The following is a 27,884-nucleotide window of genomic DNA, read 5'->3' as shown; positions in this document are numbered from 1 at the left end:
ATCAATGAGTCAAGAAACAACTCACAGTTTTGAGAAGAGAACATCTGAAAAGGACAAGCAACAGACACAGAAGGGCAGTTCTCACTTGGATCAGCAATGGCACTGGGACCATGGAATATTTCCAAACTTGTATTCTGCATTGAGTTACAAATATTCCATGTATCCAATAATTTATTCTGTTGAGATGACCTCTATGATGCATTCCCTCTCATATCAAGAAATTAGCTTCTTAATGAAGTTATGAAGAAATTCCTAATGGAGATAAAATGGCCACTACAGAAGTATTTGTTGAGCCAGAGGAAGACACCTTTGCAGCCCTCTCAACATACCTGAATGGATTCCTGCTCTTATTTTTAGAAGGGTGTTGGGCTTGTGTGGGATCTTAAAAGTCTTGCAGACATCCAGGAGGTCTAAAGCCATGCTTGCAATCTCACCGGCGTGAAGGATCCCATTCTCTTTGGGTACTCCTGAAACCACCATATCTTAACACAACAATGCAACTGTGTTAATGTTTGGCATTACACAGACTTACCAAAGTGTGTTGTCCAAATTAAACAAAAAGAACAAACAAACAAACAAACAGAAGCCAAATTCTGTCATATCCTAGGGCACAGTTGTGCCTCCTAAGCAGAGAAAGCCAGAAACAAACAAAGGCAAGGGCAACTTGCCCTTGCGTGTAATTACCCTAGCTCTGAAAAACGTTGTATTTCCTTCTCACTTTTACACAGGATTTATCCCCTCCAACCCTTTCTTTTTCCCTTCATCCCTTCATTGAGAATGCTTGAAATGGAACAGGTAGTGGGAACATGGCTGTTCAGTACCTGTTGTTTTTGGGGAGCTATTATAAAAAGAGGCAGTGGCCTATGCTTCCCGCACTATGCTTTGAACACCGATGATGAGCTCTGAGGGTCCCAGAGTGCTGAGCTGGAGGATCATGACTGTGAGAATGATAAACTCCCACTAAACCCTGAACTTATATGGGATTTGCTGCTCCAGCTGGATCCCTGTACATCTATGGGGCCTGATGGGATTCATCCAGTAGTACTCAAAGAGCTGGCTGAAGTCATTGTGAAACCTCTCTCAATGCTTTTTCAATGATCTTGGAAATCTAGAGATGTCCCAGCTTACTGGAAGCTGTCAAATGTTGTCGAAATTTTCAATAAGGAGAAGAAGGATGACCCTGAAAACCACAGGCCCATTAGTCTCTCTTCAATGCCTGATAACATTATGGAGAAGATTATTCTGGGAGTTACTGAAAAATACCTGAAAGACAACACAGTCATCAGTTACAGCCAGCATGGCTTCACGAGAGGAAAGTCCTGCTTATCAAAATTAATTTCCTTTTATGACAACTGATCTAGTTGAGTAAGGGAAGCCAGTTGATGTAATCTTTTTGGATTTCAGTAAATCTTTCAATACTGTCTCTCACAGGATCCTTCTGGATAAAACGTCCAGCACACAGCTGGGTAAACACATCATGTGGTGAGTGAGGAATTGGCTCATGGATCCAGCACAGAGGATAATAGTGAATGGGGTGACATCACACTGGAGACCTGTTGCTAGTGGGGTTTTGCAGGGCTCCGTCTTAGGCCCTGTGCTCTTCAGCATCTAGGACTCAAAGGGATACTAAGTAAGTTTGCCAATGATAGTAAATTGCCGCGAAGGCAGGGAGGCCCTGCAGAGAGACCTTGGCAAATCAGAGGGCTGAGCAATTACCAGCTGTATGATATTTAACAAGAGCAAGTGCCTGATTTTACTGCTGGGGTGGGGCAACTTTGGGTGTTCCTACAGACTGGGGAATGAGATGGTGGAGAGCAGCCCTCTGGAAGCAAGTCTGGGGGTTGATGACAAATGAACATGTGAGGGTAGAATACCCTTTTTTTTCTGGAAGATTTTGTTATGAGGAGACAGAGGTTTTGCTTAGGAAGGCTTTCTGCCTAAAAGGTAACTCTTTCTCAAAGGCAGTTTCAACACTTTCTCCCCCTCTCTTCATAAGAAGAGAAGTTCTCAGCCTCTCTCTCTGAGGTATGAGAGGAGAGAGATAACATTTACAGGAATGCTACAGGGCCCTTGTGGCCCGCAGAGAGTCGAGGGGGCCAGCGATGATAAAGCCCAGGAGCGAACAGGAGGTCTGCCTTTTTCTTCCTGGGGCCAGTGCTGCAATAAGCACTGTGAGATATTTGTAAGTTTCTCATATTCTGGCCTTCTAAATAAACTTTTGAATTCTTTCCACTGTCTTGGCATTTCTGGCTATACCTCTGTAACATATGTTACAAACATGAATCAGCAGTGCCCTGGCAGCCAGGAGGGTCAACCCTGTCCTGGGAGGCATCAGGCAAAGCATTGCCAGCCAGTCAAGGGAGGGGATTGTCCTGCTCTGCTCTGCACTGGTGCAGCCTCACCTTGGATATTGTGTGCAGTTTTGGGTGCCACAATATAAGAAAGTCATTAAGCTATTGGAGAGTGTCCAAAGGAGGGCAACAGAGATGTGAAGTGCCTTGAGGGGAAGATGTATGAGGAGAGGCTGAGGGCACTTGGTCCGTTCAGCCTGGAGAGGAGGAGGCTGAGGGGAGACCTCATTGCAGTTACAACTTCCTCATGAGGTGAAGAGGAGGTGTAGGCACTGCTCTCTTCTCTGTGGTGACCAGTGACAAGACCTGAGGGAATGGCCTGAAGTTGTGTCAGGGAAGGTTTAGGCTGGATATAGAAGTTGCCAGTTTGATTAATCTGCTGCTAAGGTTTAAAGTCAGACCTTAGAGGTCATAGGAACCAAATAAACATCATTGGTATTTAACTCAATTAATTTTTCCTGTCCACAACACTCATCAGTTGTACAAATGATCTAAGTTATGCAGGAAAATGTTCCTTAAGTTTTCAGGGGCTCTGGTAGGTAGGACTTATCTCCTTATTGCTTTATGTGGTCTTCTCACTGGTAACAAGCTTTCCAAATCTCCTTCATCTGTTCTTCCTTGTCATCAAATTAGTCTCTGCCTGGATGTCCCATAAGCCCCACCATTGTCCATAGCTCAAGGAACTTACAGGCATCTCCTATTGTCTCCACCTTATAGACATCATAGTTATCTATGATTTCATCAAAAGTGGTATAAAGCTTGTTCAAGAGATCTACCACTTGGTACGGTGTGCTGCTGCTGGACAGCTGAGTGAAGCCAACAATGTCACTGTTAAAACACAACAGAAAGAACACACTCATCCACCATCTTAAACATTGCAGATTGGTAAACCTAAACACACAGTAATAATTTCTCATTGGAACTGTTTCAAACTTCTCTTTTTCAGTATTTCCTTTGCTAAGGATCTTATGGAATAGTTTTTTCTTAATTTATTTAAATTGGCAGCAGACTCCTTCCATTCAAAAAGGACAGACTGACCTAAGTCTTTTTGCTTACCGATGCAGTAAACTGTTTTTACAGATAGACTTTAATCTGCAACAGATTAAGTAGTCTTCAATTTTAGGTTATGCAAAAATGAAAAAAGGAAATTTGATATCTGTTCATTTGTGACAAGTGAAGGCATGCCATTTATATGTTGCTTCATGCACATATAAAAATTTAAAACTGTAAATCCATGTGGACTGCAAGGACAGAAAAGTTTTCTTTACACAGCTAAATGCTGGAGTCTTTACTTAGGCCTATGTTATCAAATATACATTCATGCATGAGTAACACATGTAAAGCAATGTTCTGCTGTACGTTAGAGTTCCACAGTAATCTCACTGCTTATTTAAGTATTTATAATTAAAAATTGATATGGTGTGAGAATTTTGGAAAACACTCTTTTGGAGAGACAGCTGGTACAATAGATGGCAGCTTAGATAGAAATTCTGTACTTGGTTAGGAGCTTCACCTCCACTAGAAGCCTAGAAGTTTCTTCAGTAAGAGTCATTTCTAGTCTTATCTTTCATTTTTGTTTACCTGAAAAAGATGGTGGCACTTGAGTAACTTTGGGCTTGTGCAGGTTTTCCCTGCCTGAGATCATCTGCTACTTGTTTCGGCAACATACCTGTTGTAGAAAGTAGTGCATTGTTACTTTTTTGACATGGTAAAATCACACATTAAACATAACATGCTTGTTTAAAGGTGAAAAGCAATTATTAGAAATTTCATATTAGAAATATGAAATATTAAAAAGATTGAAGCACAGTTTGGCATCAAAATCTGCTCTGCTGTAATGTCAGAATTCACAGTAATCTCACTGATAACATGTCCAGATATTTCTGATGGCCCATAACTTTTAGTTCCAAAAAAAACCCCAAATCTATACTTCCAAGGAAGTATAAGGCTAGATTTTAATAGTATGACTTGGGATTTTACTAATTCCTTCCATGCCAACTCTTTGCTAGTGCTTTCTACCTGTGTTAGGTTTGTTTACTATCACTTCTCTTTTTTTTTTTTTAAATTGTCTTTATTTCTCCTGTCTTGCACCTTCACACTTTTTTTTCTCTCTCATATGTGTACTCCCGTTCCTCTATGCCTCTTTTCTTGCATAATGCCAGAGGATACACTACAATCAAAAGTAACCAACTGCAATTCCCCAACATTTAAAACTAAGCAGGACTGCCATGTAAATCCAAAGTCAGAGCACTATGGATTCTGGGGTCATACCTCTCAGAGGAGTGTACTGGTTTCTAGGGGGGAAGTATAGAAAGTAGGTAAATATCTTTCCAACTTTGAAAGTAACAATTATATTCATTCCTTGCTACTAAATAATGACTTATCAAAGGGTTTCTGTTTGTAATTAGACAGCTGAAATAAAATTATTATTGAGAAGAATATCCAGTATTTATAACTTACTATACAATAGACGATCAGTCTTCTGTTTTTCATGCATTAAATCCTGGGTTCTCTCAGAAACCAGTACCTCCAGATGTTTGTTATATTTCTCCATCTAAATAACATAGAGAATTGCATAAAATAATCTTTTTGTTGAAACAGATTCATAGTTGGATATGATTTAAGCATTTGAATGATTCTGCTTGGAAAATACTCCAAGATAAGAAAAGGTGCAGGTCTAAGACACCTAAAATTTTTCTACAAAATCCAAAGATCTAAGTTTCCCCTTAGGTAAATTTATGAATCTAGATTTGAGATTGTTGCTTGACAGCAGAAGCTGATTTGAGACTTTTCAAAGTTATTGTAAACTTTAGGGGTCTAATCCAATGCAGAGACCAAGCTGCAGAGATGGATTAAAATCTCACCAAAACAAAAGGTATCTAAGTCTCAGACTTTCATCAAAAGCTCACTATGTTGTTTTGTAAACTATCCTGCTAGTCTATGCTAGTCTACATTTTGCTTTCTTATATCCTTCTGTGTGGGGTAATAGGCTGTGGGAACAGAAATCTCCTTTCTCTGCTCATGGCCTTGAGATACTCTGCTCAAAATGCATCTGTAAACATGCTCTTTGTGGCATGCCGGGATTCTATATCCCTGGTGCTGTAAGACCACTGAGTCATGGGAAAAGGGGAATATAGTATCCTGTAAGCACATTAAACACCAAACAACATTTGACTGAAGAAAGTGTTCAGCCCCAAAGAAGTTGAGAAAGTTAAGAAAAATGACAGAAATTGAACGAGAAGGAAAGCTGTGTCTCAAGCAGAACTACAGCTACAATTAGCTGACCAGAGACGAACAAATAACTGGGTTTTCTCACCAAACAAGGGGTATGAGATCAAAAAACAAACCTGAAGGATAGAGGTGAAAGCGATTGCAAGTGAGCAGACTAACTTGGATTGGAATAAAAAACTAAATTTACCAGAGTCATCATCATGTCAACAGGGCTAACTTTATTGGGATTCATCTTGTACAACATTTTCTTGATTTGTTCAAATGTAGGCCTTTGGGATGGATTATTTTTTCTGCACCTTCTGATTAACTGCAGAAGGAAAAAAGAGTGACAAAAGCAAACAGCCTTTTATCATTCCAAGCACAGGAAGTTTTTAAATTAATACTATTATTTTTTTGTACAAACCAGTCATCTGCAGCTGGTGAAAAGTGTCAGAGGTATACTGAGGTCTGTGGAATTCTACAAGTTTTTGCTGAACAAAGGATGTTAGTTCATAAAAATGCTGCTGTGGGAAATCATGAATTAGATACACACATTTCTTCTGCTGAACACTACTTAAGCTCTTGTCTTATGTTTTAAGATAGTGTTGTGCTGGTGAACTCATACAGTTTTCAGAGGACTTCTCTGTACACAAAACTCACAAAAGATTAAAAACTCAACTACTCTTTTAATAATGTTAACTCCCGGCTAAAATCCAGTTCTGCTAATGAGAAGTTTGTTACATTTAGATTGCTACAAACCATCAAAGTCAGTTATACTGCACTTAAACTGAAATAAGGACACCATAATCTTGCTCTAATTTAAGTAAATGGAGGCGGGGGGAAGGTGTACTTTATCAGGCAGTTTGAGGCTACCGAACACACAGATCTGTTGCATGAGAATCAAACCAAACTGATACTTTGCCTGAGACAGAAACTTCATTATTTGAAAGCCCTCTGCCAGTAAGCTAAATGGATATTACTGACATAAAATATGTATGGAATTCAACACTTTATAATAAAAGGAAAATGCACAAAAATCAATTATTAAATATTAAAACCATAACCTATTACACCCTCAACTGGAGAGAACAACTGAATGTTTCATTATCACAATGATTTTTTTTTAAATTAAGGATATTAAATAATTTCATTGTTCCTTATTTGAGGAGTACTTCTTGATTTCTGGTTTATTTACATACTGCCATAAAAATTCTGGGACATGTCATAAATTCACTTCAGTAAAGAATCTTTGTACACAATATTATATCTTACTTACCTCTATGTAATCTGTGGGACATGGGCAAGAATTCTCAGCCTTTCCTGAAATTAATTCTGACAAAGGTGGGCACCAAAAATATTCAGCTGAATGCATACTATCTTTCTAGAGTAAAGGGGATTAAACAATGTTGAAATTAGGGTTTTCGTGCCAGCCATTGAAATTATATTAGTATTACCATCATTACTTATATCACATCTTCCCTTATCACTTCCTGCTCTGCTTCTTTACATAAGGGTGCAAGAAAGAAAATAAAAAGGATAAAAAAGCATATAACTAGTCTAAACTGGGTCACTTTTTCTAAAAGCTTTTTCATAGCTGAAAGGCTTTAATTGCAGTGTTTACATGAGATAAACAATTGAATACCTGGCAAGATATTGGGAAACATTTAAAAATCATAAGGCCTACATTGCTTTATCACAAACTGTCATGATTGGAAGAATGGTAGTTTCAAGACTTCATTGTTACAATTCCTGTTAAGCAAATTATTTCAGAGACAACATGGTTACATATCCAGACCATCTGGTTTCAATTATAAGGTGCATTTTTTTGTGTATTTGCCATTTACCACTGATCACAAGACACATGCAAAATAGAGATTTTCCTTATGGAGAGAAGCTCATTTGCCTTTCTAGCACTCAAGATTCCACTAAAAGGGCTCTTGCATGGCAGGAAAAGGAAGAATAGAATAAAAAGGAAGATATTAGGACATATGTTCCCTCTGCATCCCTCCCTGCCACCATTAAGCCTCACAGAACTAATCAAAAGTCAGGTTTGGAGCCACATTATTTTTATCATCTGCTCTTCTTCAAAGGTCTGAAAGGGAAGAGAGATAGGTGTATGAGGAAGCTCTGATTGCAATGTTCCATGGGAACTGAACTAACACCAAGAAAATCACAAGGAAAATGTGTACTCAAAAAGTAACTCAAAGGTGCAGTTACTCAAAGTTTGGTTTATGTCTTCAGCAGAAACAGAATCAAAGCAGTCATGCAAATTTCACAGGGAGTTCATCTTTACTTACTGGCATAGGGTCACTTCTTGTGGCAATTTCTAGTAAAATAATGGCATAACTGCAGAATAAAAACAAAGCAAAATCTTAATGAAATAACAGTCAATGGACTCAGTGATTTCTTCTTTCCATGATTTCTTATTCTTCCCTGTTGTATGACTGAAAGCCCAGTATCTGAAAAGGAAGGATGGCAAAAGTGCTGCTGTGTGTACTGCTCTGTGTTTTCAGAAATCTGTTACCAAATGTTTCATAGCATTATCCTCTCACAGTTATCAAGCCCAGAGATAAAGAGTTTGAATTTGATGGATAGCAAAGCAATTTTCTCTGGAAGAATTAATGGAATCCAGAGTTGATATGTGCAGAGATGCGTACATAATCCAGTCAAACACAGAGGACTGATTTGTGCTCCAATCAAGGGGCAGGAGTAGGTTCATCATGACCATCAGTTGGAGGATTGGCTTCTTTTCAGCACAGATCACTGTCTAAAAAATCTCCATAAAGTCAAGGATGACACAGTGTGTCCAGAATAGATATTTTATAGTAGACATGTCTGCTTGTTCCTTCTGAATTATATTTTCCTCATCATCATCTTCCTCAGTTGAACCAAGGTCAAACATATTCATCAAGGAAGAAGAATGGAAAAAGACACTAACAACTGGGTGTTAAACCTCCTCACTGAACCCACTAGAGATCTTTTAGAACAGTGATGTCTCAGAAGTAAGCACCTCCTCCAGCCAACAGGCCTGGCAAAGATGCTCGTCTCTTTATATATTGAAACAGTGTAATAATTAACCCCCTGCATGCAGCTCTGCTTGGTAACATTTACTTTTATGGAGAATATTGGTTTGCAGTCTGTTGTGTTGCTAATGGTTGCTCTGTTCTGTAAGACATTCTGGTTGTATAATGGGATATGTATATCTGTCTTTCAGTCCACTTGTGGACCACCACTGGCAAATAAAATAATAAATATAAACTATGCTGAATACTGTAGAAATTAATCTGATGAGATTTTTCTGTTAATTTGGGGGTGATTTGGTAGTAGAAAGCAATATCAAACCTGGTGGGACAACAAAGCTAAAACAGATTTTAGAGGAGAATAATTAGATGATGGTAACTCTGATAAAGCAGTATTGATTTAATTCAGCTTTATCAGCACTGCTCAATAAAGTCCTAACATAGTGGACATTAAGATTCACATAATGAAATCAAGGGGAGCTGATCTCAGAGAAACTGTGAGTGGTAACAGCCTCTTCAGCTCAAATCAGGAGCTGCTTTCGTGCTCCTGTTCTCATTTCCATTTTAGCCTTCCCATCTGACCAACACTTTCCCCAGAGAAATTCAAGAGCAAGTGATTCATCTGTAAGAGCACAGTAAATTACAAGTCCCACTACTAATTTTTTATTTGGGCCTTATCTTCAGAAATATTAATGGAATTTTTGCATGGATAAAAACTGAGGATTTCAAGACTGGGTCAACGCTCCCTGGCCAGTGAGCCCACACACATGTATCAGGAAGGCTTAATCCCTGCTCATATCATCAAACACAAAATTTGTTAAAAAGCAAATTCTGAAGAATAGCCCAGATAAGATTTTTTTAATCATACAGGGTACATCTTTATCTTCACTGTCTCCATGTTGATCTTCTCCCTCTTCTGATTTTATCTCTTACTGTTTTATTTTTTTTTTACCAAGAAAGGATCAAGTGCAGTACCACAAGAGTAGATCTGGATTTTGCAAATACACAGATTGACAGCAAGATAGATTCATTGAGTCTGCCAAAAGTTCATTGTAGTCATGTATGACATGAGTAAAGCAGATCTTAAGACTACTTTAAGGGGAATCCTTGGCAAGAAATGCTTTCAGGAGGCCGAGTTGCCTGCAAAGTCAAGTAACAATATCTTTTCCAAACAGGAGCAAAACGAGAACAGATAAGACTAGGAAACATTTTCATGGCAATGATAAACTGGAATGTATGAGACAACCCTAAAATTGTTGTTTAGTTGGAGCACAGTACTTCCTAACACCACTCCATATTGAAAAAGTATGGACTGACACAGGACGAATGACGGTAGTCAGAAACACCAACACAATCTCAAACTACCTTAGCTGAAACATTTTGAAGCAAATTCTCGGGACATATTTAAACCTATAGACATAAATACTACTGTGATCTCAAATTCTTGCTTAGGTAACCTGACAGAATGGATTAAAATTAGTAGTGTTCTAGCACATTTAATATGCATACACTTGTCTACAATTGTAATCCCACTTATCTGAAAAGTGGTTGTATAGAAGCTATCCACCACTGGCAGGGCACAACTTGATAGCCAAATAAACCATTGGAAAATGCTATTCTATAAAAGCTTTTCAAAAGCTATTCACTAGTGCATCTATTCTTCTTCTGACCTTTATTTTTTCCTCTGTAAACCAAAAATGTCACTGTGTATATGCAGCAAATAATGTATAGACATTAATTATGAAATTATGGATGCATATGTTTATTGTGACATCCTGGAAAGTTCTACTAACTTTTTAAGTATTGCCATTATTGAAAATAATCCACCTTCTCGTAAGAAACAGTAACAGGAAAAATGGATGGATAGATAGTAGCACATCTTTATGCCTTTTTATCTACCAGTCTAGAGTGACTCCTTACAATTCATTTGGCAAACTTTCCATTTATATTCAGTGAATGCAGTATTTGGTTATCTACCTTGAAAGAGAAGATCCTATGTTATCTGTGCTATTTTGTATTCCAGGACCAATCTTCTAAAAACTACAATCAAACATATACTTGGAGTGACAACAGAATTGTACTGAGCTTAATTGTCATGTAAACATACTCAAGATGAGATCACTAAGTGCAAGATCAGGAAAACTTAACTACCTGTAGACATCTGTCATAGAATTGGGTTCAAACTCCGAAAGCGAATGTATTTCAGGAGCTGTGTAAATCTGTATCAAATGCTGCTGGCATGAGCTTGATCCCTCAGGAGAATCTTCTTTTCTGTATGACTGCAAACCATAATCTAGCGTGAAAGAAAACAGGGAACAAACTATTCGGTGGTTACTTCACTGAAATGCCTGCAATAGTAGACAGTAACATAACTAGTCTAAAGGAATTGGTTTTCCCTATTTAAAATACACATGTTAGTCTAGAAATAGTGTGGTTTTGGTGGTCTTGCCTCCCTAAACAGTTGCAAATATAGCGACTGGAAACCAAATATATAGGTAGGACTGCATAACAGCAGGGAAGTTGAACTACGTAACCTCCTCCAATAAGAATTATTTTATGATTTCATCAAATTATATTCAGATAATAGTCTCACCTCAGTGCAAGAGTTAGCCTGTAAATGCAGGTTTTTGTTCTACCTTGTCCCTTGATACTTATCTCTGGTGGCAGGTTGCTAAAGTAATTACTAGTTAGACAGACTAACGACTGAAAAGCAGATGGTGGGTGTTACTTGCACACCACTAGCATCAGAACAAAGGCAGCATAGATGTGAAACATCTTTCCATCTATATTTCTAGCCTAATATAGAAGGGATGCTCAGCATATGACTCAGAATTGGTGAGAAGGAAAAAAAAAACAACCGACTTCATTTTTCTTTCTTACGTAAACAGCACTCTGCTGTGTATGGGAAGGTTGGATGCAGATGTCTCCTTTTATCTGGAGTGACCTCTAAATAAGATGGTCTTAGAGATTAGTTCTTTATGTTGGAGGTAATTTTTCAAATAGCTCCCACATTCATTATTTGTGATGTTGGTTTGATATTATCACATCCGGATAAGCCATGAAAATTTGAAATTGCTACAGTGGAACTATATAACTTCTGAATGATTTCACAGAGATCCTATTTAACTGAGACGAGCTGTGTTAAGGTGATGTAGCTGATGTAATCCAACTAAGTCTATTTTTTATGCTTTTCTCAAGAACAGGCTTTAAGCAGAGCAGGCAGTTCTGAAGGCACTAGAATACTGAACAACTTGGAAAAGCAGGCCTGGCCCTGTGTGGAAGCCTTAGTCATAGGATATTCCATTAAAAAACAAATCTGTTGCTGCTTCTTTTAGGATGGCTATGGGTTAGAGGGTGTGATAACTTTGGAGAGAAAGTAGAAGAGATGATCATTGCCTTAATTTGCCTTGGCAGCTGCAAATTAAACTAGACTCTTCAGTGGCATTCCTGCTTCCACAGGCTGTCTTCCTGTACCAGGAGCAGACCAGAACTGTAGCTCTGTCTCTGGGAGAATACAATTCAGTTTTGTGTAAAGGGCTGAAAAGCTCTGAGTTGAGTCTATTTTTCTCCATGAAACTACATTGTGTTTACCAATCGGTCAACATTACTACACATCTTTGTCCATGGCTCAGGTTTTCTCGCTGTATCAAAACTGAGAGTGAGGCACAGTTTCTCCTCAGACCGATGCTGATGAACTCCATCCTTTGTGCAGTCTGATGAATGCATCAGTGACACATATTAATTCACTTGACTTGATAATATAACACAAAACTTGCTTCAGCACAGGCCACTTCTGCTGAAGTCTGGTACAGTTGGCAATTCCACATGAAACATCAGCATGAAGGCACTTGGAAAGAGTGTTGAGTGTGAAATCTATACACATTAGTGGGTTAGCAGACAGTTTTGAAATTTTTTTCTTATCTACTTTTTACCTGCAATTTTGCAAACCCACCGGTCATCTATCACACAGTTATTAGACTTCAGCCGTCCATGATACACTTTGTGGCGGTGAAGATAAGCCATTCCTTGTGCAATATCAGTAGCAAAAGAAAACCTGAAAGATAAAAGTCAGTAAGCTGATATTTCCACTCAACTTTCAGTCAAGAGTGGCTCCAAAGCCTACTGAATTTTACAGAAACACACCTTATAGCTTTCAATTTGTGTTCCCATGCTCAATTTTCCAAAATATTTAAGGTGGGTGGCTGAAAGCCCTTAACTCCCACTCATTTGTGTGAGCCTGCGGGCCTTTAGCCTCTATTAAGACAGCTGAGTTTCTTCTAGAAATTGCCAGTACTTTTGTATCCTTGGGAGCGTTTTCAAATGTTTACAAGAGAAACAATTTTATTAACTTTCTCACTTTGTTTGGAAGTTTTCTTTCCTCAAAATCTTTTTCTTTGCTGAAGGCAAACACAAAGCAGAAGCAGAAAGGGTGTGACAAGAAGATCAATTTCAAAAAACAATGTCATTGCCTTTGTGGAAGTTTCATCAACAATATGAGCTTATTCTCTCTATTGGTAGGTATAATGAAGCATTTGTAAATATGCTAACCAGGTAATCAATATGTCTTCATAAACAAAGGTGCAGTGATTTTTAGTTAAATAGGGATGCTCAAGATATTTGGGAACAAAATTAAGTTACATGGGGAAAAAAGGTTTTAAAGCAGTTTCTGCAGGTCTCTCTAGCCAAGAGTTGAAAAGTCTTTGCCTTAGCATGACCAGCACTAAACTTATGATTTATCCAAAAAAATGGAAGACAAGTTGGACTGAATATTTGAATTTGCTTGCTTGCTTGCTTCTTCATTCTCTCCATATCACAGTACAGGCCTCTCTCTCCAAGAACATCATCTAAAATTTAACATCTTTCCCTAAACAGCATATATCACAGCATGCCTCATTCAACTTCTCAAAACTTTGTTTCCTACCTGAAACCCCAGTTCAAAGGAATGTCTTCATTGAAGAGCACATCACTCAGGCTTCCCTTGGGGCAGTACTCCGTGACAATGGCAACATTTGGGACTTCTATACAACCTCCAATGAATTTGCAGAGATTGGGATGGTCAAGTTCCCTGTGAAATTCAACAGAAATCACAGCATAGTGGCAATTTTCATGAATGTGCCTCCTGCTTTTTATACGGTAGATGGAAAGTGCCTTGTCTTACAATGTAGAGAAAAAAGTAAGACAGGAATAAGGAGATTTTGATCTGGTGTTAAACCAAAATTTGAAAGAAAGAGGAATATGAATTTATGGTCACATTTTAAACCCGAAACAACCAGTCAAAAAAGGAATAACACTTTTCAGATTTCACTTCTTACCTCACTTGCTTTACTTCTTTACGTATGGATTTAGACAATGTGAATGCTTTCTTCATTATTTTCTTTATGGCCACTGTTCTACCATCACTGAAACAGAATGAAATGCTATTCATAGAGTTTTAGACCAAATTCCTAAGCCAGCAATACTACAAAAATGGACAAGATATACTTTCTAGAGTTGAACAGTTTCATACAATTAGAGATGAGGCAGAGAATTTAAGCATTTCCATATGTGGTTGTAAATCTGAATCTATGACACCTGACAGGACCCTGTTTCTACTGACAAAGGAAGAATTAGTGATTGCATTCAAGCAATCTTGATCTGTGAACAACATTCGGATTGTGAGCGTTAAGGTCAGTTGAGGCAGTTCAGTGATGGAGTAGCAGCAAAGGAAGTGTCAGAGAGAGAGAAACACATTGAGCCACATCCCTCCTTATCCATGAATTCTGGCTACCATTCCATAGATCCCTCACTGACATTTCACATACTTCTGCTCTCATGGGGCTAAGCATTCTCAGCAATGAAGCAGCTGAGTTTGATAGACAACAAAGCAATTTTCCTTGTTAAAGGAATCCAATGGAGATACCTGCAGGAATTTAAGTGATACCCACCATATAAACACAGAGTATGGGGTCTGTGGTGTAGCAGCTGTAGCTGCTTTGCCAATGAGACTGAATGCCCCATTCTTACATTTTTCACCCTTGCTGAATATTTTTAACCTTGAGGCATCTGAGGAAGATGATAATGACGATGATGATGAAAATGTCACCTTTCAGAAAGAAGAAGCAAAAATGTCTAATATAAAAGATCAGTGCTACATCACAGTGTTACATCAGTGAAGTGGCTGTGATTTTCCACAATCTATGCTGAAAAAGCAGCTGTTCCCCCAGCCAATGGTCCTAAGTAAGCTTCTTTATTCTGCAAAGCACAGATCTTGCCCTACATGTCAGGTATAACGTGGTAGGTATTGCTTCCATCTTTGCACGTGTTCCCCTCCTACCCCTTATTTATACTACTTTTATGGGAAAAATTGCTTTCTGGATAGCAAGATATGCCTATACCATCTGTCTACATAGATGTGCACTCTTATAATTTGATCCAGAGGTGAAATGCTCTGAACATTCAGTCACATTAGCTGGTTTAAGGACAAGATTTCTAACATGCTGCTCTTTAGTGCAGAGAACCTAGCTGTGCTCTCTGCCCGCATTTTAGAAAAAGGGCTTCACAAAAACCTTGGTTCCAAATATGTTTGAACAGCAAGGACCATTCTTTAGCAGACTGTAGTCCCTAAGAGAAAAGGAGAAACGAAAGACAAACCAGAAGCCTGGCATATAAAATACTCCACAGCCAATATTTGGTACAGAAGTCAGATGATGATCTTAACTTACCGGATTTGGCCTAACAAGAAAAATTCAAGCTTTTTTAGTGCCCATTCAATAGTAAAGTGGCAAGAACCAGAAATTCAAGGTGGAATTGTAATATAGTAGGCACTGAAGTAAAATAGTAATACATTGACTTACTATCTTCCAGTCTGGGTGAAGTATTGTTTCCTGGACATGTTGGCAGCTGCTGTGCAGGAGCTCAGAGCAGTGATACAGCTGACGTTGGAGACACTGGGTGCTGGGGGAGCACTCATCATGCTTCCTGTTACTGTCCGCATGACATGATCTAAACGGGATGTGGGATGAGAAAAATCACCTGAAGATGCCTATTATTGCACAGGCAGAGACTCCAGAGGCAAACAAATAAAGGGAATTCTCCAAATCTTTACATCTCAGCTGCTCTTGTTAACACTTAAGACAGAAAACCATTGCCTGGGATGTGACTGCTACATAAAAAGTGAAGAAGTTCCAAAGATGATTCATTGCCAGAGATCTTTCTCACTAATCTTCAGGATCTGATGCAATTTTTACTTCTCTACTCCTGACATGATTAGCCCTTGCTGCTACATAGATGCTGAGGACAGAACCCAGGGAAGGAGAGCAAGCCCTGTGCTATACTTTAACAAGTCTATTTGGAGCTCCTAGAAGACTGTAAAGTACAAGAATGTGGGAAGTGATTCTGACACCAGACTGAAGTCAGAGAAGAGCAACAATGCAGAAAGATGAAAAAAATACACAGTGATCTCGATGTATGTTTTTAATCTCTGTTGACCAGCTCAAGGTGACAAAGGTACTTCAAAACAAATTCAATAATTACACATTGTTTAACCATGTCCAATTAAAATCCAGATTTAGCCAATTAGTCTCAGAAATGCTGAGAGCTCTCAAGTCTGGTAGAAGTATCCAATAAAATGCTGCTGAGAAAGTTCAGCATCTCAGCTTGGATTAGAACTGCCATGTTCCCACACCACAGTATTATCCATATGCAGGTCAAAATTGCATTGACATTTTAAGTCTTTCTACAGCATTCCACCCAGAAATATATTAGAAATCCCTGAGACGGCTTTGAGAATAAGAGTGTGTATATAAGAGTGTACATCTATATCTCTATTTGTGGTGCAAAGCAAAAAAAAAGAGAAGTTATCTTGAAAAAATAAGGCTAATTTTTCATTTTACAGGCTACATACCCTGGGTAGAACACTGATGATCTGTTTCCATTTAGATAACTGTGCATTTCAGGCTACACTGGGTAGCTCTGAACAGCTTTATCCAGAGAAGACGTACTGGTTGTTACTAAATCTCATAATGTTATCAGTCCCCATTAAGTTGTTAATTATCACTCCTAGGTCTTAAACAATATTGTTGCTTCGCAGGCTTCTCTCCAAGAAAGCTTGTCTTTCTTCTTTGATTTTTCAAACTAATTTTTAATGTGTTATTTTTTGGTCATGCTTCTAGTTTCTCTGAGTCTCTTTCTAATGTTTCTCCTCATGTGCGATGTTTATGACATTTTCTGATTCACTATTAGCTGAAAATTTGGTCTTGTTACATTTGCTATGTTGAAAGACACTTTCCTCCATTTCTGTATTCACAAATCTGGATTTAAATTCATTTTGATTTATGTAATCAAATTAATTCCTAAGCCAAAATTTCTTATTACAGCAAAAAGAATATCATATCAAAGCTATACAAAAATTAAGGCTGAAAGCATCCCTACTATATATTATCACAAGAACATCTTGACACTAGCAACACAATAACATAACACAGATAAAGCAGACATCTGCTTAGCAGTTCCTCAGAGGCACACACAGTGAGAGAGTGTGCATCAGCACAGGCCTACAGACTTCAGCAGATTTCTACAGATTTACCCTTTCTGAAGATCTAGGTATTGTTTTCCTTCTGAATGCTAAATCATGAAGCAGCAAAGTAAATAATCTACGCCTATTTTAAGCGTAGCACAGTAAAGCATATAATAAGATCTGAATTTATTCTTAATTTATTTAATTAGAACCAATTAAATCATGACTTATAGTCAGAAGATAAAATAGTAAAAAACCCATTGGCCACAATGAATTACTTTTTGCAGCAAGTCTGTGACAGATAGCATACACTGAGAGAAATTATGATCGTGTTATATTGTAATATATTTGTGCAATTCAGGGGCAACTTAGTCAGAGACCAATTATACTGAATGATACACTCACTGAAGTAATTGTAATTTATTTTGTCCAAGTTCAGAAGCTGTCTTTTTATTTTGGCATAGGCTTGTCTTTTTCAATTGACAAATCAATGTAAATAAAAAGAAGGAAACTATTTAAAATAACTTTGACATCTGAAGCTTCAAGAAAGAAACATATCAGTGACCAGTTCACAGAGGTAACAGAAATGAAACATTGGATATGTCTTTCACAGATTGGTTCACCTTTTGTAAGACCCTTGAAATGTAAAAATCTACTTATAATGGAGATTATTTCTCAAAATTATTAAAGAAACTGATCACAGTATCAAAATGACAAGTTACTAACCTTGTTTGATGCAGGTGAAATCTATAATCCAACTTTCATCCCAAAGCATCTTTTGTTTCTGATATTGAAACCACTACAAAAATAAATCAAATTCATTCCTAATGTAGCCCCAATGCCTTTGAAGAAATTAAACCAGAGATTATTCTTATCAAATATGAAAGTGTATAAGTATCCAAACCAAATCTGATATTTAAACATTCAACATACTTCTTATGAGTAAGGTTTGAACCAAATTATTAATAAGAGGCTTGGAAGAAAACAGCACATAATAAATATATTAAGCACTGTACAGTCTATATTCTAAAAGTAATTACATGTCATATTTTGCATTGGCTATAAACTCTCCATTATTATCAATGTTTATGCATTTATATTTCAGTCTGGACATCAAATGAGTGGTTCACATCCCCTCATGTCATGAACATGTGTTATGCTATGTAAGTGTATGACAAGAACACAATACATCCCAGCTCCAAGCCCCCAGTCTACAAACTAGGCCATATTATGTCAAGTACTCTAGCATAAAGAGTATTAGGTAGGGAATCTCTGGCTACTTGAAGTATCAGTGAAGAAGGCATTGATCTAATAGCTGATTTTTTGTAGAGCTGACATGAAAAACTAAAGTATAAATACATGATTTCAAATGAGCACCAGTTTAAATTATACAGTTTTAATGGCTGCAGTCAATGCCGAAATGTCAAATCAAAGCAGCATTTTACCATCATTATAGCATTTCCTAGAGACTGGAATTATACTAGGAATGATGCATGTTTTCTCTGAAACAGGTGACAAGTTCATACACAAGGAACATGATGTGAAAATTGTATCGACATAATTGGGAGAAATTCGTAGCAAATATAGAGCCCATTAAATCAAATTATTTCATCCCATTTATTTCAAAAGGTTTTTGAGGAAAGAAACCTACTTTTATCTTGTAGAGGTATGACTGTACAAAGACTTATTATCAGGAAGTGACTATCAGGCTTGCTATAGACACTTGATATCAAACGAATATCAAACTTGATATCAAACGAATCCTTTCTTCTACTTGAGTGATTAAAGAAGGCATTAGTTTCCAGATGGTTCTTTTTACATTTTATCAGTAACCGAATTGGATAAAATAATCTTTCCTAGCTTGCTACAATAAAACCAATAAAACTTTTTTTAAAAAAAGATGCTGTTATTGAAGAAGTTATCACTACATCATTCCCATATCATTATACGTATAGGAATATGTATACAGAAATCATAGAATCATAGAATCATAGAATCGATTGGGTTGGAAAAGACCTCCGAGATCATCGAGTCCAACCCTTGGTCCAAATCCAGTCCATTTACTAGATCATGGCACTCAGTGCCACGTCCAATCTGCGTTTAAAAATCTCCAGGGATGGTGAATCCACCACCTCTCTGGGCAGCCCATTCCAATGCCTGATCACTCTCTCTGTAAAGAATCTTCTCCTGATTTCCAACTTAAATTTCCCCTGGCGCAGCTTAAGCCCGTGTCCCCTTGTCCTATTGCTGAGTGCCTGAGAGAAGAGACCAACCCCCACCTGGCCAGAACTTCCCTTCAGGTAGTTATAGACGGTGATGAGGTCACCTCTGAGCCTCCTCTTCTCCAGGCTAAACAACCCCAGCTCCCTCAGCCTCTCCCCATAGGACTTGTGCTCCAGTCCCTTCACCAGCCTTGTTGCTCTTCTCTGGACCCGCTCCAGCACCTCAATATCCTTTCTGAACTGAGGGGCCCAGAACTGAACACAATACTCAAGGTGTGGCCTCACCAACGCAGAGTACAGGGGAAGGATCATTTCCCTGGTCCTGCTGGCCACGCTATTTTTGATACAGGACAAGATCCCATTGGCCTTCTTGGCCACCTGGGCACACTGTTGGCTCATGTTGAGCTTCCTGTCAATTAGTACCCCCAGGTCCCTTTCTGCCTACCTGCTTTCCAGCCACTCTGTGCCCAGCCTGTAGCGCTGCAGGGGGTTGTTGTGGCCAAAGTGCAGGACCTGGCACTTGGCTTTATTGAACTTCATCCCATTGGAATCAGCCCATCTCTCAAGTCTATCCAGATCCCTCTGCAGAGCCCTCCTGCCTTCCAGCAGGTCGACACTCCCTCCCAATTTGGTGTCATCAGCAAATTTGCTGATGATGGACTCAATCCCCTCATCTAAATCATCAATAAAGATGTTAAACAGGACTGGACCCAACACTGATCCCTGGGGAACACCACTGGTGACCGGCTGCCAGCTGGATGCAGCTCCATTCACCAGCACTCTCTGGGCCCGACCCTCCAGTCAGCTCCTAATCCAGGAGAGGATACACTTGTCCAAGCCATGCAAGAAGAAAAAATATAAACTCAAAGCCTGCAGAAAAATAGCAGAAATAATAGCTAAATTTTGCTACCAGACATTTAAAGAAGCCTATGCAAGGCCAAGAAACTGGATTGCTCTTTCTAAAATGCAAATGCTTGTTACTTAAAACCTTTCGAATTTCTCATCTGTCCAATTACACATTTCTGTCAGATCATATGATTTCACGGGACAGTTACCATAAAGTCATTGTCACAGCTTTTTTGTGAACTATAAATACTCAAATAGTTCTCAACATTGCTTCTGTTCCTAACTCACAAAGCCACAGAGTGAGGCACAGAATAGAGAAAAAAATCTAATTGTGATTCAGGCATCCCTTAGTACCTCAATTTGTGGACCATCAGCCTTCTCCTGCTCACTCCCTCTCAGTGTAGTTGCCTACTGCAACTGCAGCACAAGATAGAAAGAGAAGGAATTCCTGAGGAAAGAGTAGCTTATTGTTTTACAGGATTTATGGGCCAAGTTCCAAACAAATTATCTGCAGGTACATAATCACTATAATGACTCTAAAACTGCCATAATCACCTGTTAAATCTTTGTTAAGAAAATCATAAATGTATTTTTTTCCAAGATGCAGACACATAAAGGTTATAGATCATCTTTCCCAGAAGCACTGTGAAGTAATAAGCCATAATACCATGCTGTCTCCTATGTATATAGACTTTTTTATTCAAAGACACACAAAACTGCTTCTCGATTACTCATACACTCCTCATTCCCTTTTTGCTTTTCCTTCATGAGTCTGTTATAATAATTGATAACCACTATGCAAAATTAATCCCTTTGAACTGAACCAAGCTGGTTCAGCTACACTAAGAAAATGAACCTATTAAAAAAACCCAGCCAACCAAAACAACAAAAAAAAAAGATTCTCTTCCCATGATTTCTTTTGAGAATATCTCAAGCTGAATGTTTTGCATTACAAGTTGTATTTGGACTCTGAGATTTAATGGCCCCTGAAGGATCTAGTCCCCTAATGAATTTACCTAAATTGTTTTTTAATAGTTTTATAGTTCTGGCCTCCATAGGATTTTTAAGCAGTTAATTTTGTAAAAGAGTTTTATTCTGAGTGAAAGGTACCCTTGCTTTTCTGGCATCCCCTACTTCCCATTTTGAAAAACCTCTTCCTCCTTTACACTGATATATCCACCCCGCTGTAGTCTTCTCTCTACAGAATGAAAATTCTAACAAAATGAGACTTCTCTTACAAAGAAGCCTTAATAATTTTTTTCCCTTATTTCTCCTTTCTTTCACAGCACAGAGGTTCTGGATGAAGAAGTTCTATCCCTCTACTAAGAAAGAGCTCCATTCTATCCAATCAAATCATGGAAGCAAGAGAAAAATAGAAGAGGAGAGAAAGGATACTTACCATGACTGTCAAAATGAAGCCAGTGCAGATTAAACATATTGGTAAGGCAATTGCTATCCTGGCATCAGCAGAAAGTGGGCATTCCCCACAGTCTGCTGGACAGATAGAACAGCCCTCCTCTTCCTCACAAAAGCCATCTCCACAGACTGATTAAAAAAAGGAAACATGTATCAGAATATTTTAAGGCAGTTTTATCCATTTATGAGGTAGTATCCTGATCTAAACACATGGTTCTTGAGCTAGGAAACCTCAGAGTGCCAGAAATAATAGTTTTTGAGGAATTCAGAGATATCATCTCAGCAGCTGAAAGAGCAATCTGAATTTCTGAAGTGATGCAGGATCTCTTTGATCAGATTAAATGTTAATTACATCAGAGGCTTTGACATATTTTGTGTATAAAACATTTCATCACTACTACTGTGTTTTTCATTGTTTGTATGAGTTTTTCTCTGAAACACAAAGTTCTTCAAGGCAGGCATTTCCTTATTTATTTTTTGTACTTAATCCAGCCCTTGTGATCCCCAGAAGCCAGTGACCCTTATTCAGCAGCAGAATACACTGGGAACTGCAGAAAGAAATCTTACAAGGATTTCTTTTACTCCAAGATCTTATATAAATCATCCACAGCATCTGATGGGATGTAAAACAGAAGCCCTGAAGGACAAAACTCCTTCTGCCATGTCCTGAATGGTCTTTCAATTTTACCTCTCTGACTAAACTAATATCATGCTGTACTTCAGCCTTGTGAGATGAGCTCAATGTAATAATGTCACTATGTACTTTTTAAAAAAAAAAAAGCCTTAACAAAACAAAACCCACTGCTCAGTAATAATTCTGTCTCAGCCCCATTAATTCTAGTATAATGCCGGGATAATAACAGAAGTCACTTTCTGTCTGAGGGGAGCTGCATTTTTAACATTTCTTTTCTGATAAAGTGTAAGTTTCCTGGAAAACTCAGCTACTGTTGCCTTGAAATGGATAGAAAATTCTATAGCTAAATACTTCCATTCACACTGGAGTTGCTTCAGTCCTTTTTATTTTTCCATAACACTGGGAAATATATTCTCAGATTTCCAGAAGAGTAGCTGACAAGTACTGTGATGACATTCCTATCTTAACCAATATTTTTCTTCAGGTCGTGTGTCTAACTTATTAAACAAAGTCCAATTTTTAAATTTTACATTGCTAAGAGAATTGCTACAGTTATTTCTTCTTCCCTTCATATGGCTGTACTAAAGTTAATGAAAGACTGATGCCTTTGGGAGTAATTTTATTTTTATGTGAAAAAGAGAACCAATACGGATTTCTACCAATCCAATTTGCTTAAGGCTTGTCTGCTCCTCTTCAGATGAAGAGTGTCCAGATTCTCAGAACATTTTTTAGAAGAATATTCTCACATCCCCATGAACTGCAGACAAGCCTTGTAGTACCTGAAGCCATTGATCATGCTATTTGATCATCACCTTACTTGTTTGACAAGAGTGGCTTTCTGCTGTTCTAGATTAATACATGTTAGAAGCTCAAACACTTTTTTGGATGTTCAGTATTATGTGAAGAAGAATTTCAGAAAGACATTTGTGTATTTTCAATGCTAAGTTGCGATAGGAGGTACTTTTGCTCTTGGTTACCACACACGAATAATAAGAGCATTCATATTTGCAGTCAGTAAGCAGTTCCCTCACATTTTCATTTTATATCATACCTACTGCAGGAAGGACTGTGGTTTTTGCTTCCAGAGCAGCTTGCATTTTCCCAACTCGGATGTGTGCAATGAGAGAAGTCACACCCACATGAACTAAAACAACCTGCCAAACAAATGAACAAAGCAGCAAGCATCAAAGTTTCTCTTGCATACACTAGGCTTTACAATAAGAACTGTAAAGCCTAGTGTATGCAAAAGATGACCTTCAAAAGAATTTGTGCATGTTTTTCAGAATCAGGAAGGGCAGGTGTACTTCACTGTGTGGGCAAAATGGAGGAGAAGAGACAGCTCTTATGAGAAAGGCAGATCTGACTGCCCTCCTGGTGTGTATTCTTTTCACCACGCAGGGCTATTAGGCCTGTGCATTCTGCCATGTTTGCTTCTCTGTTATTTCTGCCAGGCGGAAACCCCGTAATGATCATATGAACCTGCATTACAGTCCAGTCAGTAATGCAGTATATTGTTAGTGTTGGCCTTAAATGGACTCATTTTCCTCCCATCCCCATTACTTCCACCAACTACATAAGGCATAAAACTGCTGCTTTCAAGTCAAGTCAGTTGGGAATGGGTATTACTCAGCTATATGCATCATTTACACACATAACACATAAATAAATGTTTGGGGAGCATATACATGAAGTGCTTTTAATTAATAGTAAGTAAGCTCCGAAAAGAGCAAACCAGATAAAATGCTATATGCAATAAATATAGTTTACCTTGGCAGTCCAGTTTCTTTGGCTCATTTTTCCAGCAGTAGACAAAGTGTGAGTAAATATCTGACCATCATCTGGGATCCATGGACCACAAATTCCTCCTTTACCCTTTAGTAGACATATTGCTTATGTCAGTAAAGCAAAACACAATGGAAGTCCTAGCTCCTCTTTTTTACCTTCTCAAAATTACTTATGCTCTCTAACAGCAAATAAAGTGATAATTTATAGCTAAATCAATTAATATGCCAAAACACAAGCAACACTGTTCTGTGACAAAATAAAAGATAAAATAAGAGACAAGTAATTGTTCTTATACTGAGTTAAAATGTCACAAATATTGTTACCTTTTAAAATAATGAGCCCCAGTAGTGTACTCGTAGAATGAGTAACCCTATGAAGCTAATTCACTTTTTCAGAAATTGCTGTATTAGAAACAGAATCATATCCCACTTTTAATATTTTTCTCAAGGGGTTTTATTGAAGTTTTACTTTTGATATAGCAGCTTTTTTTTTCCCTTTTCTTTAGCGAGGAAGTGAAGCACCTTTTCATTGTCTGTTTGCACAGCATTTCTCAGTAAAACCATTAAGATGCAAATCTCCTACAACTGCAATCATGGAGGACTATTTTGGCTGTGTGGTGGTTTGAAAAACCTTTTCTCTGAGGTAGTAATAGTTTGCCCCACTGATAATACTGGACCAGTCAAAAGTCCACATGCGCCCTACGGAAATTACATACCCACAGAAATGGAAGAGAGGGTGGTGAAGATAGTTTAGGAGGTAGGTAGGCATGATCTGAGCCAGGAAGAAGCAGGGGGCCAGTGAGCCCCTCTGGGAACCAAGGGCCCCCAGCCCCCAGCTGAGGCTACGGGAGACCTGGTATAGTGTCAAAGCTGGACCAGGTCCCGTAATCAAGAGCTGGAAGAGTTTCCTTACTGTCAGCAGCAGCAGAAGACATTGAAAAGCGGCCGCAGAGCAGCCCTGAACAGAGACAGCGATGGCTGAAAGCCAAAAAGATAGCCAGTAGCAGCGAGAAAATGTGAAGCCGGCTGAAAGATGCAGAGATGTTCCTGCAGGAGGGAGAGCTGGCAACAAAACAGAGGTAAACTCAACAGAGCTGGTTTGGGGTAAGACTCAAAACCCAGAGACTTCCTGAAGAGGGGTGGACTTCCAAACCCCTAGGGAGCCCTGAAATGCAGCAGCAGCTAGAGAGAGGGAGAGAGAGAAAGGAGCTGAAAACCCGGAGTTGTCCTGGCAGCTGAGCCAGGATGGAATGCGGAGGAGGTGGCCATGCCCTCTGCTGCTGCTGTTGCTGTTTCTATCAAGCTGTCTAGCTGGGACAGAGCAAAAGAGCTTTGGTAAGACTGAACTGAAAGCTGCCTTCAATGTTCTAACCCAAGAGGAGTGAAGATCTACAAGGAAATCCCCTGAAAGCTTGGGCTCAGGGTTGGAATTTCCACAAAGTAAGAACCAAAATCCTGACTGTCATACTTAAATCTGCTGCCTTGGAAAAAATGGAGGACACTAACCAGTGCCACAAGAAAACTGAAATGAAGGAACTGTGGCCTGAGAAGTGACAGAAAGACTTTTCTCTTTTCTTCTTGGACTTTTATTGAAGAAAAGGAGAAATTTAATTTAATGTAAATATATATGTGGGTGTAAATAAACCTTTGTAAATATTTTCCCCTTCCCCCAATAACGAATGGTTGTGTTTTGTCTGAAAACTCTCCACATGGGGTGAAAAAGATATCAAGTCCATACCATCACTAAACCCTCTCACAGGGGCAAACTGTGGGAGGGGGGCTTGAACTTAGAAATTAGATTCTTGGGAGTTTCAAACCACCACAGGCTGTCAAAGATTTTTGTTTTTTTGAAAGGATTCAATCTGTCTCCTATCTCCAGGTATTTCTTCAGGTACTTGTTTCAAAGGACTGTAAGAAATAGATTAAATCAAAAGAAATGGAGTCAAGGTAACAAAAATAGAATGTTTTAAAACTCATGATACTGAAAAAAAATAACAAAAAGTGAAAAATAAAACTTCTCAGACAATGGAAAAACTTTCTTTGAAGTGTATGTTCAATCTTATGCAGTGATACTCATGGCCTTGCTGTTTGAAAGTCAATCTGCTTAGAGTTCCTCTAAACAGGAACTAAAGTATTTACAGTATTACGAAGAAGCCAGATGATGCATGTTGGCTAACATGTTTTTGCCATTTCCACACATTAATTCCAAGCAGTACTAATTGTGAAAGTAAGAAACAATGGAGAGGTCATACCAGTGGTGAGATGTTGAAGTTCTTTACTGTGGTTCTAGACAAAAGTATTGGTGTGATGGTCCAACAGGGATTCCTCTTTTAACCAAAGTTCTGGTTTCAGCTAAGGCTCTCTGGGAGTCATTAAGAAAACAGCTTTACAAAGGGACTGCCAAGAAGCAAACTAGAGCTCCTGTGGAGTAATTAGGCCTTTGCACAGAAGGGTATATGAAACAGCTGCAAGATGTGTAGACTAGGTTTTCTATTACACCATCTTTGATCAGTAAGAATGTGTCACATTGCCAGAAGGGAGCTCAACTAGAAAAACTGGGCAACTGCATGAAGGTTAGTATGCAAGGTAAGGCTTACCTGACAGATTAAAAAAAATTAAGGTGTTCCAAACTGTGTTTTTAAAATCAGAACTTTAAGTATTCATTCAGAGACAGGCCAAGCAGACAAGCTAAGAATGGACCTTGCTAATACTGCATGAAAAAATTTTGTTATCCTGTATTTGGATTCTTTTTTTTACTTTGATATAATGGAGAAAAATCATTCTATCTCAGGACATGTGTATACAGGCTTCAGTCCCACAAGTTTTCCCCCTGAAGTTATAAAATGGTAAACCCCCAGGGGGTGGTGACCCTTGGGGTTGAGTCAATGAGCGCTTCTGCAAAATATAAACATATCACCCAGACTGGAAAAGAGGGTAGTTGTAGTAGATGTTGTTGGAGAGCGTGGCCATATTCTAAAGACACAAGGAAAAGGGGCAGGAGCCCCTCTGGGGGGCCACGTCCCCCGAGCCCCCAGCTGGGGTTATAGAAACTTGGAAACGGTGTTAAACTAGACTGAGGTCTGTTGCTGAGAAGCTGGGATTTTTTCTCCTCCACTGTAAGCAGCAGGAGCAGTGGCAAAAACAGCACTGGACGGAGACTGTGGCTGAAAGCCAAGAGATAAGGAAGAAGCAGCAGAGACGGCACGTAGCCAAGGAAGGCACAGAGTTGTCTGAGAGAGAGAGCCAGCAGCAGAGAGAGAACCAAACTCTACAGAGAGAGAGAGAGTTTGGGTAAGAACTGAAACAAACTCCCCAGACTCCTTGGAGACCTCTCCTAGAGAGGAGAGGGGTGGTAATCTTGGAGTGCAGCATGCACTGAGAAGAGAGAGGGGCTGAAAAGCTCAGACGTCCTGGAAAGCTGGACCAGGATGGCCAGACGGAATGTGGAGGGGGTGACCTTGGCCCCCCTCACTGCTGTTGCCAAGCAACAGCCCGAGACAGAGCACAGGAGCTCTGATGGAACTCTTGAGGCAAAGGCCTTCAACTGAAAGCTGCCTGAGATGTTTTGACTCAGGGGTGAATCCCCTGAGGAAGGGACCTTCATGGGGGTCTTACACCCCATGATATGACGTGGTGAGGTGAGCCTTGTCCCTGCTACGCAGTCCATGGAAGAGAAAGACCCTCGCTTGGAGCTGAAGGGCCGAGAGGGGCTTGGGAGATCCCCCTTGTGTATACTGGCAGAGATCCAGCTACAGCTGCTGCATGGAAGGAGAGAGACTGATGCCCTAGAGACACTGCTGCTCTGAGAGTGGAAAAGATCTCTTCCTTCTTCCCTCTTGGACTTTTATTTGGAGGGAGAACAGATTTGATCCATTATAAATACTGTTTTATCATGGTAGAGATAGTT

The 27,884-nt window shown here is 39.0% G+C and overlaps 1 protein-coding gene across 1 annotated transcript in view; it reads right to left on the bottom strand.

The window, feature by feature from the left end:
* Window positions 1-27,884, bottom strand: part of LOC135407079 (atrial natriuretic peptide receptor 2-like) — a 38,356-nt gene that overhangs the window by 4,252 nt on the left and 6,220 nt on the right. The window contains exons 4-19 of the mRNA XM_064641805.1: window positions 23,961-24,065; window positions 23,245-23,347; window positions 21,543-21,688; window positions 17,802-17,874; window positions 15,415-15,562; window positions 13,894-13,980; window positions 13,503-13,646; window positions 12,514-12,635; window positions 10,733-10,874; window positions 7,859-7,907; window positions 6,838-6,942; window positions 5,770-5,889; window positions 4,812-4,905; window positions 3,933-4,020; window positions 3,040-3,179; window positions 330-482 (exon numbers count right to left, since the gene is read on the bottom strand). Coding sequence (XP_064497875.1) covers window positions 330-482; window positions 3,040-3,179; window positions 3,933-4,020; window positions 4,812-4,905; window positions 5,770-5,889; window positions 6,838-6,942; window positions 7,859-7,907; window positions 10,733-10,874; window positions 12,514-12,635; window positions 13,503-13,646; window positions 13,894-13,980; window positions 15,415-15,562; window positions 17,802-17,874; window positions 21,543-21,688; window positions 23,245-23,347; window positions 23,961-24,065 — 1,819 coding nt within the window. The remainder of the gene's footprint in view (window positions 1-329; window positions 483-3,039; window positions 3,180-3,932; window positions 4,021-4,811; window positions 4,906-5,769; window positions 5,890-6,837; window positions 6,943-7,858; window positions 7,908-10,732; window positions 10,875-12,513; window positions 12,636-13,502; window positions 13,647-13,893; window positions 13,981-15,414; window positions 15,563-17,801; window positions 17,875-21,542; window positions 21,689-23,244; window positions 23,348-23,960; window positions 24,066-27,884) is intronic.

Source organism: Pseudopipra pipra, chromosome Z, assembly GCF_036250125.1.
Source record: "Pseudopipra pipra isolate bDixPip1 chromosome Z, bDixPip1.hap1, whole genome shotgun sequence".
NCBI classification, from domain to species: domain Eukaryota; kingdom Metazoa; phylum Chordata; class Aves; order Passeriformes; family Pipridae; genus Pseudopipra; species Pseudopipra pipra.
The sequence above is the reverse complement of the archived record's forward strand: the minus strand, read 5'-3'. Positions and strand labels throughout refer to the sequence as shown.